A 15,703-nucleotide genomic window follows, 5' to 3' on the forward strand; every position below is an offset into this window, starting at 1 on the left:
CCCCCTCCCCCTGTCCCCGACCCCCGATTTGGGGAGCGGGGAGGGGGCCCCGGGTTTGGGGGGGTCCTGGTTCCTTGGGGACATCCTCGGAGGGGGACAAAAGCCACCCTTGGAAGGGAACAAATCTCCTTTGGAGGGGTCAAATTCCCCCTGAAGGGGACAAATCCCCGTTGGAAAGGACGACAAAGACACCCCTGGAGATAAAATCACCCTCGAGGGGGGACAAGGTGCCCTCGGGCGGGGACAAATCCCCTTCAGAGGGGGACGAGCCACCTTTGTAGGGGGGAAAAGCCCCGTCGTTTGCGGGGCGGCGATTCGGGCCAGCGTGTCCCCGTCCCTGTCCCCGTCCTCATCCCTGTCCCTGTCCCATCCCTGTCCCTGTCCCATCCCTGTCCCATCCCGGTCCCCATCCCGGTCCCCATCCCTGTCCTATCCCTGTCCCCATCCCTGTCCCATCCCTGTCCCTGTCCCCATCCCTGTCCCTGTCCCCATCCCTGTCCCATCCCTGTCCCATCCCTGTCCCATCCCGGTCCCCCGGGGCTCCGGGCCAGCTCCCGGTGCCGGTTCCCGGGAACGTTCCCTAATGAGGACGGGAATGGGCTGTGACAGGAGCGGGGAGGGGACAGCGCGGGGCCAGGAGGGGACACGGAGGGGACACGGAGGGGACACGGAGGGGACTCACCCGCTGACCAGGCTCTGCTGGGAGGCGAACGGGGGAATTTTGGCAGCTGGAAAAGGGAAAAGGAATTCAAAAAGGGCCGCGAGGAGCAGCCGGGGGCGGCGGGGGCGGTAATTAACTGCGGAATCAATTTCGGGTCGTTACCGGGGGAGGTCGGAGCAGGGACAGCGCCGGGGGGGACACGAGGGTCCGGGCGGGGGACAGGAGGGTCCGGGGGGGGACAGGAGGGTCCCGGGTGGTGGGACAGACTCACCCTCCTCGCCGGGGACACTGGCGATGACACCGAGCGACGCGGATTTGGAGCGGGACCAGCCCCGGGAGCGGGGCCAGGCCAGGGGCGCCGGGAGCCTCCGCGCGTCCTCCTGGCAGCGGGGACAGGGACAGTGGCACTGCCACCCTCACCGGCCCCGCCAGGGTCCCTCCCTGTCCCCAAACCGGAGCTGCTCCCAGCGGGGAGGGCCGGGAAGGAGCGTCCTGGTCCCAAAGAGACCCCGGAGCCGCTCGTGGTGGTGGCAGAGCCACCCAGGAGGATGGCAAAGGCAGAAGGACAATGACAAAGCCACCAGGACTGGGGCAAAGCCACTCAGGACAATGGCAAAGTCACTCTGGGCGATGGCAAAGCCACCCCAAGTGATGACAGGGTCACCCAAAATGATGGCAAAGCCACCAGGACGATGACAAAGCCACTTGGGGTGATGACAAAGCCACCCAGGATGCGACTTTCTGACAGTGATCCCCTCTCCGGGGTCCCCTGTGCCCCCCCAGCTCTGGGTGACCCCCGGGGTGACAGGAGGGTCCCACCTGTGCCCGCCTCACATCGGCCTCGTCCTCCTCGTCCTGCGAGAGCAGCGAGTCCAGCTCGTCGCTGCTGTGCACCAGGGGGGCTCTCCGGGGGTCCCGGCGGTGCCGCCAGAGCCCCCCCAGCTGCTCCGCGCTGGAGCCGAGCTCGGGGCTCCCGCTGGGGGGACACCGGGACCCTCAGCGCGGGGGACACCCCCAAAGCAGGGCAGGTCCCCGAGGGGCGAGCAGGGATTTGGGGGGGTCCCCACCGCGGCAGGGATGCTCGGGGACCCCAGCGCTGGGGTGTGGAGGGATCGGGGGCACGAGAAGGTCCCCGAGCCCTGGATTTGGGGGTGACACGGGGGTCCCTCCTACCTGAGCTGGTCGTAGCCCGGGATGCCCCGCGGCTCCTTCCCCGGCTCCCAGCTGTGCCGGCGGAAAGGGTCCAGGGAGCCCCGGAGCGTCCCGGATCTCCGCAGGGACACCGCGGGGCCCCGCTCTTCCTCCTCCTCCTCCTCCTCCTCCTCCTCCTCATCCCAGGCCGTGCCGGGCTCCAGGACGGACACGCAGCGGCGCCTCGGGGGCGGGACCCCCGCGGGGACCCCCCCGCAGGGCCCGGGGGCGATGTGGGGGGGCTCCAGGATTTGGGGGGGCTCCAGGCTCTCGGGGAGCTCCAGGTTTTCGGGGGGGGGGGTCCCGGTGCCGCTCAGGGCCGGACGCTGCGGGGAGTGGGCGTGGAGGGGTCGGGGGGGGGCCAGCCCAGCCGAGAGATGAATTTGGGGGGGGGTCTCAGCCCTCCCGCCCGGAGCAGGGGGGACATTCCCGTTTTCCCGTTGCCCCGCGGAGCCGGAGGGTCCCCGAGGCCCCCGGGGGGAGCGGGACCCTCAAACCCCCCCGGGGGCCGAGCTCTCCTGGTTAATCATTAAACCCCCAGGAATTCGGCCGGGATGAGAGCGGCTGGGAAGGGGGATGGGAATGGGAACGGGGATGGGAATGGGAATGGGAATGGGAATGGGAACTGGGAGTGGGAATGGGAATGGGAACTGGGAGTGGGAATGGGAATGGGAATGGGAATGGGAATGGGAACTGGGAGTGGGGATGGGAATGGGAATGGGAATGGGAATGGGAATGGGAATGGGAATGGGAATGGGGATGAAAATGGGAATGGGAATGGGGATGGGAATGGGAATGGGAATGGGAATGGGAACGGGGATGGGAATGGGAATGGGAATGGGAATGGGAATGGGAATGGGAATGGGAACTGGGAGTGGGAATGGGAATGGGGATGGGAATGGGAATGGGAATGGGAATCCCCGTCCCAGGATGCGGCTCATCCAACCCCTCAAATTCCCAGTGCCTGAGGAGAGGGGAAACCCCTCGGGAGAGGGGCTCAGGGGGCTTTAGAGGGACTGGGGGGCAGCTGGGATGGGAGCTGGGGTGGATTTGGGATGGGGCCGGGAGAGGCTGTGGGAACAGGGCGAGGTTTGGGATGGGAACAGGGCGAGGTTTGGGATGGGATCTGGGCAGGTTTTGGGGTGGGATCTGAGGGGATTTTGGGGTGGGATCTCAGTTGGGATCTGGGGGATTTCAGCCGCACGAGACTGGGAAACCCCTGGGAACCCCGACACCCCTCCCAAAATCCCAACATCCCCCAGAACCCCCCGAGCATCCCGAGCCGGCTGCTCCTGCTGGGAACACGTGTCCCCCTCCCCGCCTCGATCCAGGAGGATCCGGGGCTGCTCCGGGTGGATCTCCCCGATCCCACAGTTCCCAAATCCCAACACCATTCCCGGGCTGGCACATCCCGGCCCGGCCCTGGCCAGACTCACCCCGCTGGGGACAGGGAGGGGACTGGGATGAGCTGGGATGAGCTGGGATGAGCTCAGCCGTTTTCCTGTTTTTACATTCCCAGCCCGGTCAGCTGATTAAAAAAAAACCGCTTTCCTTTGTGGATCTGCCCTTGGATCTGCCGGGGATCGGCCACAAACGTGGAATAATGAATATGGAATCCTAAAGGAATGAGGAGCGGAGCTCCAGGGCAGCTCCCAAGGGAAAACCGCGGCTCTTCCCGAGAACCCGCCGGGATCCCGCTCCTTCCGGGGCTCCCGGGCTCATCCAGGTGCGGGAAAGGAACCGCGATGTGCGGGAGCTCCCCAGAACCCGCCGGGAATCTCAGGATGCGGATCCAAGCTCCGGAGCAGGGAAAGGGACGGGATCCTGCAGCCGCTCCCCCCAAATCCCGACCCCGGGGCAGCCCCCGAATGTTGGTGGGGTTGGATCCCGGCCGGGATGCGGGAACAGCGGGATAACGGCGCAGCCCCGCAGGACGGGAATTTCGGGAGCTGGGAACGGCCAAACTCATCCCTGGCGTGGGTCGGGACCAGCGGGGAACAATCCCAGCACCCCGGGGATTTGGGGAATGGCTCCAGCACCCCGGGGATTTGGGGAATGGCCCACCGGAGTGTCCGGGACCCCGCGGAAGGGGCTGGGGGGTGGCCCTGGGGTGGCCACGGAGGTGACAGTGGGGCCGGGGGGGCTCAGGGGGGCTCTGGGGGGCTCAGGGGGGCCCTGGAGGGGCTCAGGGGAGCTCGGGGGGCTCAGGGGGGCTCTGGGGGGCTCAGGGAGGCCCTGAAGGCGCTCAGAGGGGCTCAGAGGGGTCCTGGGGGGGCTCAGGGGGGCTCTGGGGGGCTCTGGGGGGCCCTGGAGGGGCTCAGGGGAGCTCGGGGGGCTCAGGGGGGCTCTGGGGGGGCTCAGGGGGGTCCTGGGGGGGGCTCAGGGGGGCTCAGGGGGGTCCTGGGGGAGCTCAGAGGGGCTATGGGGGGGTCCGGCCATGCCCAGGTCACCCCAGGTCACCCCGGGTCACCCGGACGTACCTGCGGGTGGTGGCTGAGGGGGGGGTGAGCTCCGTGCCAGCCCGAAATTCCCAATTCCCGATTCCCGGCCCCGCGATTCCCGGTTCCCAGCCCGGAGATTGGCGGTTCCCGGGGTCCTGCGCCCCCTCCCCCTCCTCTCCCGCACTCCAAACAATCCAGGAACCACTCGGCGAACCAGATCCTTTTCCCTGTTAACCCTTTTCCCGCAGATCCGGGGGTGCCGCTCCCGCTCCCCAAATCCGGCACCGCTCCCCCCTCCCCCCCAGCCTCGGCATCCCCCCATCCCCTTTTCCAGGGATCCCCTTTTTTCCGGGATCAGGAACAGCCCCCTCGGGGGTCCAGCTGCCCCTTCCCGACTCCCGGAGATCCTTCCCATGGGATTTATGGATAACTCAGCGGCGGGAGGAGCTGCGCACCCCCAAAGCACCGCAGGGCAGGGCGGGGGTGACTCCGTGCCTCAGTTTCCCCGCCCCAAAGGCAAGAATTCCTTCTCCCCCCCGGAGTATTCCCACTTTTCCGACCCGCGGCGGGCAGAACCCCAAATCCGCGGGGTTGAACCCCAAATCCGCGGGGCTGAACCCCAAATCCGCGGGGCCGCCCCCACATCCCCACCTTGTCCCGGTTCCGGACGGGTCACACACCTCGGGCCAGCCCAGCACAGCCGGATCCAGGCGGGATTTCATTTCCTGGGAAAAGCGAGCGTGGAGCGGGTCAGTCCCGGCTGGATCGGCTCCATCCGCTCCGGAGGCACCTGCGGGAGCCCCGGGGGGAGGCGCCCCCCACCCACCGGGAATATCCGGGATCATGGAAAAGCTCCGGGAGCGCGGGAAGCTCCCGCAGCCTCGGCCGGGGGTGCCGGGCCAGCAGAAACTCCGGGAAAATCCCGAATTCCCCCAGAGCCGAGCGCTCCCTCTGGATATTCCCGGGGGCTCGTCCCGCCGGGAACGCGTTTGTTTGAACAAACGGGCGGAACCGGGACCTTTGCGCGGGGCTCGGGAGGTGCCGGGAGGTGCCAGGAGGTGCCACCTCCCGCTCCCGAAGCTTTTCCAGGGATTTCGTGGGCTCCGGGGCAGGGAACGAGCCTTTTCCCAGATTTAGGGTTAAAGTTTTGGCTCGGCGTTTCCTGGTTCTGCGGGTCCGCCCCGGAGACCTCCCCGCGGTGCTTGTGTGCACAAACCTTTGGAATCGGGGCGGAATTGGGGAAGTCGGGGCTCGAATTCCCCAATGGAGGCGGGAGCGGGGCCTCCGGGTCCTCTCCAGCCCCAGCCGCGATCCCAGGGCAGGACAAAAACTCCTCCCGAGGAGCCCCAAAGTGCCCGAGATATTCCAGGTGGAGCCGGTGACCTCCGAGGTCTTTTCCAGCCTGAATCATTCCGTGATTTCCAAGGGAATTCTGGAACCGCCTCCTCCTCCTCCTCCTCCTCCTCACCCGGGGGTCTCATCCTGCCCCATCCCGCAGCTCCACCTCCCCAAATCCAGGACCAACATTCCCGAGCTCCAGGATCTGGGACACAACAGGGAACAGCTCCTTGTCCTCAAAAACCTGCCCCAAACCCCAACCCAGGCGCTGGGAATGAACAACCTTCGCCCTTTTCCAGCTCCAAATCCCATGGGAGCGGCAGCAGGAGCCGGATCCTGCCGGGATCAGCCTTACCCGACATCCCGGTGAGGAGATTCCCGGAGCTCCGGTCCCATCCCGAGGGTCCTGATCCATCCCATCCGTCCCGAGGGTGCTCAGCACCATCCCGAGGGTGCAGGATGAGTGCCGAGGGTGCTCAGAACCCTCGGGATGGTGCTGAGCACACTCGGGATGGTGCTGAACACCCTCGGGATAGTGCGGAGCAACCTCGGGATGGTGCTGAGCGACCTCGGGACTCATCCTGCACCCTCGGGACTCATCCTGCACCCTAAGGATGGTGCTGAGCATCCTCGGGGCTCATCCTGCGCCCTTGAGAGGGTGCTGAGCACCGTCCCGAGGGTGCAGGATCCGTCTGGGGACATTGCTTGGGACAAAGGGACGCTGTTCCCTCGGGATCTCCATCTCCAACACGGAATTCTCGGCTGCGGGGTGGCCGGTGCCCCCACAGAGGCACCAAATGTTGGATTTTTGGGGATTATCTCCAAACACCGGAATTTTGAGGCAGCAAAAGGCAATCTTTTATTTCCCATGGAATATTTGCAATTCCAGCCGCGCCACACGGGAAGAAATCCACGTCCGGCATTGCCGCAGCTCCGGAGGAGGGATCCCAGTACCCAATCCCAGTGATCCCAGTGATCCCAGTACCCGATCCCTGTGATCCCAGTGATCCCAGTACCCGATCCCTGTGATCCCAGTGATCCCAGTACCCGATCCCAGTGATCCCAGTGATCCCAGTACCCGATTCCTGTGATCCCAGTGATCCCAGTACCCGATCCCTGTGATCCCAGTGATCCCAGTACCCGATCCCTGTGATCCCAGTACCCGATCCCTGTGATCCCAGTGATCCCAGTACCCGATCCCTGTGATCCCTGTGATCCTGGTACCCGATCCCAACGGTCCCTGTGATCCCAATGATCCCAGCACCTGATCCCTGTTATCCCTGCAGCCAATCCCTGCAGGAATCGCAGTTTTACTCCCAAACCCCCAATTTTCCCCCCCAAAAAAGAATTCCCTGGATGCCCTACGACATTCCCGCTTCCCAGGATCCCCTCCCAGCCCACGGATCCAGCGCCGGACGGTGCCCACGGGGCTGGGAAGGGACCCTGGGAGCGGAAGGATCCCTGCTGGGCTGGAATCCCTGGAAATCCGGAGCCTGGGGCAGGCTAGATGAGCGGGTAGGAGGCGTAGGTGGCGATGCCGCAGAGGTTGGAGGCGTTCCGGGCCATCCGGATGTATCCCGCGTCTCCGAACTGCACGCCCCAGCTTTGGGAACGGGGAAAACGCACGGGGAAAGCTCAGCCCTGGTTCCTGCTGGGATCCGGGGATCCACGGAAAACCCCTCGGAAATCAGGAATTCCCGCTGCCCCCAAGTGCCAAATCCCCAGGGATTTGGGCAGCTCCGAGCAGAAACTCGTGGAATTATGGAGTGGGTTGGGTTGGAATGGACCTTATGGATCATCATTCCAGCCCTTCCATGGGCCAAGAACACCTGGGGAAGGCCCTGAGGGACAAGGGAGGAGTTTGAGGCTGTCCAGGGCTGGGAATTGCACTCTGATCCTTGTGAGTCCCTTCCAGCCGGGAATTTTCCAGGATTCCCCGCGGATTCCCGGCTTTTACCTGTTCTTCACCAGCCAATATTCCTTGTTTTCCAGGGAGCCGTATCCCACCACCAGCACGCCGTGGTTCACCTCCTGCGAGCACTGCGGGTCGTCAAACACCCCTGCGGACAGAGAAAACCTGGAATTCCACCCGATCCGGAGAAAACCTGGAATTCCACCCGATCCGGAGAAAACCTGGAATTCCACCCGATCCGGAGAAAACCTGGAATTCCACCCGATCCCGGCCTCCCCCCGGGAATTCACCCCCGGCTTCCCCAATCCCTCCCGGTGCCCCCGAGCCCTCACCGGAGCGGTACAGGAAGAAGCCGGGCCGGGTGGCGTCGATGGCCACGGCCACGGGGCCCACGGTGGCCACGGCGTCCCTGAGCGCGGCCTCGTCGCCCTGGGGCAGCTCCAGGAACCGGGAGCAGGAGGCGGCGCGGGCCGAGGCGTTGTAGCGGCAGGTCCCGTTCTGCCGGGAACCGGGAATGAGCCGGCGGGACCCGGCAGCGCTCCCAGAGCCCCCTCCGGCCCCGAGACTGGGGTCCTTTGTTTCCCGCAGGATTCCCACGGATTTTCCCTCAAAAACATCGCTCCAGCCCCATCCTGGGGTTGGTTCCCCTTCCCAATCCCAGCTAAATCCAGCACAAGCCTCCATCCTCATCCTCCCCTTCCCTGGAGCCTCCCTCCTCATCCTCCCCTTCCCTGGAGCCTCCCTCCTCATCCTCCCTATCCACAGACTCTTCCCATTCCCTCTGGAGCCCGGGACCAGCAGCTTTCCCTCTGCAGCTCCACGTTTGGAGGGTTAAATCCCACTTTTTCCTGGATGGAGCTGCTGTTGCTCTGACCCATTTCCCAGGATGGTGTTTTCAGGAAGCTCCTGACCCATTTTTCCCTGTTGCCTAAGAAATGGTGAAATAACCAGGCAGGAATTCCAGCTCCTGGTCCAGTCACTCCCAAAAATAATAACAATAACAATAATAATAATAAAATAATGCCAAAGCTCCTGGGGTGGGTTTGGATCCGGAGCAAAGGTGAAAGCGGGGAAAGGGGGGATTGGATGGGAGAGGAGGAAGGAAAAGAGGAACGGAGCTGTCTCCAGGTGTTTTCCTGGAAAAGAGGATTCCCAAGCGCTTCCCGGCCCCACCTGGGCCGTGTAGGGATAGGACTCCTCGGACTCGATGCCGCCGTTGTCGATGATGTACTGGAACGCCTCCGTCATGAAGCCGCCGGCGCAGCCCTTGTTCCCGTACATCCCCGAGCAATCCACCAGGTTCTGGGCGCTCAGGGACACCAAATTCCCGGTTTTCAGCTTCAGCTGCGCTTCCAGCGCTCCCACGGCGCTGAAGGCCCAGCAGGATCCGCAGGCGCCCTGGGAAGAGGCCGGGAGAGGCTCGGGAGCCGCCCCGGGGAGCAGCGGGAGGCTCCCGGGGCGAGGCTCACCTGGTTCTTCACCTCGGTCACGCAGCCCTTGTCCCGCCAGTCCAGAGCCTCCGGGACCTCCCGGGCCGGCCGGAACCGGGCTTGGAGCGCAGAATTCCCGCGGGGACGGGGATGGAGCTGCAGCCCCGTCAGAGAAGCCGCCACCTCCTCGCTGGTCTGGTGGGGGAAAAGAGAATCCAGCAGGGGATTCCTGCTCTCTGTGAATCCCACCTGAGGGCGTGGGGGGCAGAGGGGGAATTCTGAGGTGGAAAGGTCGGGTTTGGGGACCCTCAGTGCCTTGGTTTTCTGTTTGATTTCCAGATTTTCATCAGGAAAGGGAAAGCTCAGCTCCAGCTCCCCAAATCCCTGGAAGCTGGGCTGTTAAACCCCCCCAGACTTTGGGACACAGAACAGGGATGATCCATAAATATCCCAAATGACCGGGACAGCTCCAAATCCCTCCCCAGGGAGTTCCTTCCTCCCAGAACTCCGGAGCAGCCGGGACGGGCTGGGGGGGATGTCGAGAGGTCTCCCACCCCGGAGCCAGCGATATCCCTGCTCAGCCGCCCTCGGGGGATTCCCGAGGGCTGGAATCCCGCACCCACCATGTCTCCCAGGTGGTTCATTGCCAGCGTGTAGGAGCGGAGCCCCAGGGAGTGCTCCAGGTTGTGGAGCGTCACCAGCCACAGGTTCTTCTCCCACGTCAGGCGACGGGCAGAATCCTCCTGGAATTCCAGAGGAGCCCTGTGAGAGCCGGGTCGGCCCCTCCGGAGCCATCCCGCCCCAGTTCATCCCAGTAAAGGCTGCTGGGAGCCCCAGCTGGATCATCCCCGGGGACCGGCCGTGCTTGGAAGCGCTGCCGGATCACCCCACGGGAGAGCCCCAGGAAATCCTGGGGTATTCCCAGGACACCCCGGGATCCCCGGGACACCCCCAGCTCCCCCCCGTGACATTCCCATGACGTTCCCACCTGGGGCTGATATTCCTTCCCGTAGGTTTTTTTCCAGAGCTCCCAGTGCCGGTGGAGCGCGGGGTCGGGGTGGCCCAGGGCCAGCGCCAGCAGGGCCAGGAGGGCGGCGGGAGCCAGCGGCTCCATCCCGGGATCCGCAGCCGGAGCGCCGGGAGACGAGGGCTCGGAGCCGGGATTGACCCCTCGGTGACGAATCCGGTCTGGGCAGGGAGGTGACAACACCCCGGTGACCTGCTGGTGCCACCGGCCCGCCCGGACACGCATCCCGAAATTCCCCGGAGGGGAGAATCCGGGAGCCGGCTCCGTGTCCGTGCGGACAGGCCGGGACACATCGGAGCCGCCCTGGCCTGGGGAACGCTCCCGGCACAATCCATGCCCAAAAATCCCCAAATTCCCTGGTTTTATCCACCCGCTGCCCCCCGAGAATCCCACAGCGGGGGTCTGGGATAGGCCAGACCCCAAATCCCCGTAAATCCGCTTGTCCCGGAGTTCCAGTTCCTCAAATGCTCCTGGGGGGTGAATAAAACACCAAACGCACCCAAATTACCTCCAGGAGCTGCTGCGGGGTTCTGCAGCTCCAGCTGGGGCTGGGGGTGGATCCGGGGCTGGATCCGGAGCGTTCCCAGCGCGGAGCTCCGGATTTGGGGCGCTCGGCGCCACAGAGAGAAATCACGAGCCAGGAAATGAGGGAACGAGGAACCGAAACCCCGACCTCGATCTCACTGCAGGGCCGGGGGGCAGCGGGGCCAGAGCCTCCGGAAACCACCTGGGGAGGGAGGGAGGGGGCTCCAGCACCCCAAAAATCCGGGATGGGGCTCCCACGGGAGCGGCTGGAGAGGGGGTCACACCTCAGGGTGGATTTTGGGAGCTCCGGGTGGAGCTGAGCTCCCACCAGAGCCAAATCCTGGGAAAACATCCCGGTTATTCCCCTTCAGATGGGAAAATGTGGATGGGACGAGGATCCACGCAGGGACCAGAGCAGTGTGGGAAGCGGGAGACACGGATATTCCCCGTTATTCCAGTTAAAGCGCAGACAGAAAAGGTTTATCCACGTGGAACTCCCAGCTGGAGCATCCCAAGGGTCCCCAGAAGGGACAGGAGGATTTGTCCCACCCCAGGGTGGTGCTGGCACCTCCTGCACCCGGATTCCTCAGGAACTGTGGAAAGGCTGGGAAGGGATGGAGCAGGGACACCTCCCCTCAGCCACAAGTTCCCTGGATAAGCTGTTCCCTTGCAGGGAAGGAATTCCTTCCCCAGATCCCCAAATCCCGTTGTCCCTGCAGCCAAGAACCAGAAGTGACCCGTTTTGGGTATTTTATCCAAAATTTATTGGTGGGAAGCGGAGGGGGCTACAGGGACTGGGCGGAATTCCCGTCTCCGTGGCATCCCGGCTCGCTCAGTGCTGCTTCCTCCGGAACGAGCAGCCTGCAGGGAACAAACAGAAAACCTGGGAATGCTGCAGGCTCTCCAGATCCACCCGGGAAAGGGAATTCCAGGCCTCCCAACACAGGTTTTGGGGAATTTTGCTGCTGAGAGCTCCCAAAACAGACACAACTCCAACACCCCCCACCACCCACCAGAATTCCAAAACTCTCCCGAGGGGGAAACCACGGGTTCCATGAGCCCCCCGCCCCAAGGAGAAACTTCCAACAGCCTCCAGAGGAACCCACAACCTCCCCACACCCCACCCCGGGATCCCCAGATCCCCCCTGGAATTCCCAGATCCCCCAAAACCCCTCCCGGGCTGGCACAGGGAGCAGCCCCCAGCCCTTCCACGGCACCCACCCTCGGTGAGCCGGGCCTTGCCCCCCGTGGGCTGGCACAGCACCGTGGAGCAGCCCACGCACAGCACCACGGTCTGGGCATGGCTGAACACCGTGGTGATCTTGTAGCAGCCTGCGGGGACAGGGGAGTCACCGGGGGGACACGGCAGAGGCACCGCGACACCCCGAGAGGGGACACGGGGGGACACCGGGACGGGAACGGGGACACCGGGACGAGAACGGGGACCCCGGGACAAGAAAAGGGACCCCGGGACGGGAACGGGGACACCGGGACAGGAACGGGGACACGGAGGGAGAGCCCGGCGGGACACGGGAAACACGTGGAGGGACCCCGGGACGCCGGGAAGGGCAGCGGGAGAGCGCGGACAGGAGCGGGACACACGGAGGGACACGGAGGGACACGAGGAGGGGCCCTGAAGGGCCCTCGGTGCCCACCGGGGCACTTGACGTCCATGAAGTAGGAGTTGGGGCTCTGCACCAGCCGCTTCTTCTTGTGCTTGCGCTTCTCCTCCTCGGGAGACGGGTGCAACAGGTCCTTGGCGAGCTGCGGGGACACGGCGGGGACACGGCGATGGCTCAGTCCGGGAGACACCGCGATCGCTCCCGTCCCCCCCCCTCCGTCCCCTCACGCCTCTGCCGCCATCTTGGGGCGCCCCCTTCCCGCTGCTCGGCCCCAGCGCCCCGCGCCCCCCGGGCCCCGCCGCCCCCCCGCGCCCTCCCCGAGCCCTCCCGCCCCTCGCCGGCCCCGCCGGGCGCGGTCCCGCGGCGCTCCCGGGGCCCGCGGCGCCCGGGCAGGGTCGGCCGCACTCACGGGCATGGCGGCGGCGGCGTGAGGGGCCGGAAAGGGACGGGCTGAGCCCCGCAGCGCCATTTCCGCTCCGGGGCGGCCCCAGGGCCGGAAGTGAGGCGGTGCCAGCTTTGGACGGGGGTGACGCCATGTTGGGAAGGTCGCTCCCTCAGCCGTGTTTGTACTAAAAACGGGCGTTACAGTTTCCGTCACCTTGGGGAAAGCCTCTCTCATTCCCGCCCCGTTTCAATTGTCGGAATTTGCGAAAGTGCCGCATTCTCGGGGTGTTCGTTTGTGTTTCCCCCATTTTGAGAAGGTTTTTTTTGTGTTGCCGCCCTCTTGGGGAGGCCGCTGCGCTCCCGCCATTTTTGGAAGGTCCCTGAGGAGCTCCCATCTCGGGAAGGTCGCGCTCGCGCCATTTGGGGGGGGCGTCATATCGGATTCGTGACGTCATACCGCCCTGCGGTGACGTAACCGGGGCGTGGCGTCACGGCGGGGGGCGGGGCCGCAGGCAGGCCCCGCCCGGGGGGGCCGGGCCGGTCCCGGTGGCGGCGGGCGGTGGCGGGGACCATGGCCAAGGCCTACGACCACCTCTTCAAGCTGCTGCTGATCGGGGACAGCGGCGTGGGCAAGACCTGCCTCGTCATCCGCTTCGCCGAGGACAACTTCAGCAGCACCTACATCTCCACCATCGGTGAGTGCGACCCCCGGACCCCCCCCGGGACCGCCCCCGGGATCCCCCCCAGCTGGGACCCACCGGGATTCACCGGGACTCCTCAACCCGGGACCCCCCAATGGGACCCTCCCAACCTGGGACCCTCCGAGACCCCTCCCGGGACCCCCCGGTGGGACCCTCCCCAACGGGAACCTCCGGGATTCACCGGGACCTCCCACGGGACCCACCGGGATTGTCCGGGACCCCCGCTCTGGGATCCCCATCCTAGGGAACCTCCGGGACCCCCCAGCCGGGATTCACCGGGACCCCCTCTCTCTGAAATCCTCCGGGACCCCTCCCGGGACCCCCCACCCCGGGACCCACCGCGATTTACCGGGATTTACCGGGGTTTACCGGGATCCCCATCCTGGCACTCAGCAGGAGCCCCCATCCCAAATCCCTCGGGAGCGCTCACCCCACCCTGGAACTCAGCAGAGCCCCCCCACCGGGACCCCACCGGGAGCCCACCGGGACCCCACCGGGAGCCCACCGGGACCCCACCGGGAGCCCACCGGGAGCCCACCGGGACCCCACCGGGACCCCGGTGCTTCCCGGGATCCTTCATCCCGGAACGCCCCGGGATTCCCGTGCCAGAACCCCCCTCCCGGATTTGGCCCCTCCTTTCCCGGGGAGCCAGATGGTTACCGGGCGCCGGGACGGCGGCACCGGGAGCACCGGGAGCACTGGGAGCACCGGGAGCACTGGGAGCACTGGGAGCACCGGGGGCACCGGGAGCACCAGGAGCACCGGGAGGGGACCGGTTCTGCTCCCCCCGCTCCCAGTGCCCCCCTCCCTCTTCCCCAGGGATCGACTTCAAGATCCGCACTGTGGACATCGATGGGAAGAAGATCAAGCTGCAGGTCTGGTGAGTTGGGGGTGGGGGGCGTCAGTGGAGGGTGGGAAACCCCCGAATTCCCCCCAAAAATCCCCCAAAACCGCCCCCATTTCCGCAGGGACACGGCGGGACAGGAGCGCTTCAAAACCATCACCACGGCCTATTACCGCGGAGCCGTGGTACGGGGAGGGGGCTGCAGCCCGGGGGGGAGCCCGGGGGGCGAGGACCCCACCCCAAAACCGCGGGCAGGGGGTCCCGGCCCTCCTCCCTGAGCCCGGATTCCCCCAGGGCATCGTCCTGGTGTACGACATCACGGACGAGAAATCCTTCGAGAACATCCAGAACTGGATGAAAAGCATCAAGGAGGTGGGTGGGGAGACTCCGGGGGGGCGGCGGGGCCGGGCGAGGGTCGCGAGGGTCCCGCCCGTGTTTTTCCCCCTCCCCAGAACGCCTCGGCCGGGGTCGAGCGGCTCCTCCTGGGCAACAAGTGCGACATGGAGGGGAGGCGGAAAGTGCAGCGGGACGCGGCCGAGAAGGTGGGAGGGGGCTCGGGGGGAGCCTGGGGGGCTCTGTGGGGCTGGGGAGGGGCTCTGTGGGGCGGGGGAGTCTGGAGGAGTCCGGGGGTGGCTCTGGGGGGTCCTGGGGGGCTCTGGAGGGGGGGTCCATGGGGTGGGAATGTGGGGGCTCCGTGGGAGCGGGGCTGTCTGTGGGGCTGGGGGGGGTCACAGGAGGTTTGGGGCTTTCTGGGATTTGGGGTGGGGGCTCGCTGGAGGGGCTCGGTGGGGGTCACAGGGGGGTCGCGGTTCCTCAGCTGGCGAAGGAACACGGGATTCGCTTCTTCGAGACCAGCGCCAAGTCCAGCGAGAACGTGGAGGAGGTGAGGGGGGGGTCGCGGGGCGGGGGGTCTGTACCCCCGGGGTTGGGGGTCCCTCCCCCGGGTGATCCCCGATCCCCTGAGCCGCCCCTGTCCCCCCCAGGCTTTCCGCACGCTGGCTCGGGACATCCTGCACAAATCCTTCCGCAAAGCCGTGAGTGGGGCCGGGATTGGGGAGGGGGCGCAGGAGAGGGACCCCCTGCGCCCCCCTGACCCCCCCCTCTCTTGGCAGCCCCCCGGCAGCAGCAGCAGGGCCCTGCTGGAGCCCGGGACCCCCCGAAAGGCCGGCGGGAGATGCTCGCTGGGATAGGGGCCGTGACATCCCCGAGACCCCCGGGGCAGCGCAGGCGCCTCCCCGGAGGGACCGGGGGGGATCTGGGGGGGATTTGGGGCTGCCCCCCCTTCTCTCCTCGTGCCATAAAGCCCCGCTGTGCCTTCTCCCGGCTCCGCTGTGTCTTTGAGGGGGGGTTGGAGGGGCGGGACCGGGACCGGGATCGCGACCGGGACCTGGACCGGGATCGGGATCGGGACCGGGATCAGGACCGGGACCGGGACGGGGATCGGGATCGGGATCAGGACCGGGACTGGGACCGGGACCGGGACCGGGATCGGGATCGGGACCGGGATCAGGACCGGGACCGGGATCGCGATCGGGATCGGGATCGGGATCGGGATCGGGACCGGGATCAGGACCGGGACCGGGACCGGGATCGGGATCGGGATCAGGACCGGGATCAGGACCGGGAC

General features: G+C 66.1%; 4 protein-coding genes across 8 annotated transcripts; 1 reads left to right on the forward strand and 3 right to left on the reverse strand.

Moving 5' to 3' along the window:
- Positions 1-507: 507 nt before the first annotated feature.
- Positions 508-6,119, reverse strand: LOC131590568 (splicing factor, arginine/serine-rich 19-like). Of its 4 annotated transcripts, none has more exons than XM_058860731.1 (7): positions 5,510-5,937; positions 4,974-5,018; positions 3,289-3,380; positions 1,835-2,178; positions 1,481-1,637; positions 933-1,041; positions 508-728 (listed from the first exon to the last, which is right to left on the reverse strand). In XM_058860731.1, the coding sequence occupies exons 1-7, from the start codon at positions 5,772-5,774 to the stop codon at positions 679-681; spliced, it is 1,062 nt and encodes a 353-aa protein (XP_058716714.1). In that variant the 5' UTR covers positions 5,775-5,937; the 3' UTR covers positions 508-678. The 4 variants fall into 4 exon arrangements, with proteins under 4 accessions (XP_058716714.1, XP_058716716.1, XP_058716715.1 ...); XM_058860733.1 differs by lacking the exon at positions 5,510-5,937 and adding an exon at positions 5,987-6,119 and having other exon boundaries at positions 510-728; XM_058860732.1 differs by having other exon boundaries at positions 510-728; positions 5,120-5,648.
- Positions 6,120-6,476: 357 nt separating this feature from the next.
- On the reverse strand, positions 6,477-10,652 carry CTSS (cathepsin S). 2 transcript variants are annotated; one of them, XM_058860724.1, is made up of 8 exons: positions 10,509-10,652; positions 9,962-10,161; positions 9,597-9,716; positions 9,013-9,168; positions 8,717-8,941; positions 7,876-8,041; positions 7,589-7,691; positions 6,477-7,234 (listed from the first exon to the last, which is right to left on the reverse strand). In XM_058860724.1, the coding sequence occupies exons 2-8, from the start codon at positions 10,085-10,087 to the stop codon at positions 7,135-7,137; spliced, it is 996 nt and encodes a 331-aa protein (XP_058716707.1). In that variant the 5' UTR covers positions 10,088-10,161; positions 10,509-10,652; the 3' UTR covers positions 6,477-7,134. The 2 variants fall into 2 exon arrangements, with proteins under 2 accessions (XP_058716707.1, XP_058716708.1); XM_058860725.1 differs by having other exon boundaries at positions 10,500-10,622.
- Positions 10,653-11,265: 613 nt separating this feature from the next.
- RPS27 (ribosomal protein S27) lies at positions 11,266-12,701 on the reverse strand. The gene is made up of 4 exons (XM_058860508.1): positions 12,557-12,701; positions 12,181-12,289; positions 11,747-11,857; positions 11,266-11,386 (listed from the first exon to the last, which is right to left on the reverse strand). Exons 1-4 carry the CDS (start codon positions 12,614-12,616, stop codon positions 11,358-11,360), a joined length of 309 nt encoding a protein of 102 aa, XP_058716491.1. The 5' UTR covers positions 12,617-12,701; the 3' UTR covers positions 11,266-11,357.
- Positions 12,702-12,846: 145 nt separating this feature from the next.
- RAB13 (RAB13, member RAS oncogene family) lies at positions 12,847-15,394 on the forward strand. Its single transcript, XM_058860507.1, has 8 exons — positions 12,847-13,226; positions 14,052-14,112; positions 14,201-14,261; positions 14,371-14,448; positions 14,529-14,618; positions 14,894-14,959; positions 15,060-15,110; positions 15,189-15,394. Exons 1-8 carry the CDS (start codon positions 13,103-13,105, stop codon positions 15,264-15,266), a joined length of 609 nt encoding a protein of 202 aa, XP_058716490.1. The 5' UTR covers positions 12,847-13,102; the 3' UTR covers positions 15,267-15,394.
- The last annotated feature ends 309 nt before the right edge of the window (positions 15,395-15,703 follow it).

The sequence above is a fragment of the Poecile atricapillus genome, chromosome 33 (assembly GCF_030490865.1).
Source record: "Poecile atricapillus isolate bPoeAtr1 chromosome 33, bPoeAtr1.hap1, whole genome shotgun sequence".
Classification (NCBI taxonomy): Eukaryota; Metazoa; Chordata; class Aves; order Passeriformes; family Paridae; genus Poecile; species Poecile atricapillus.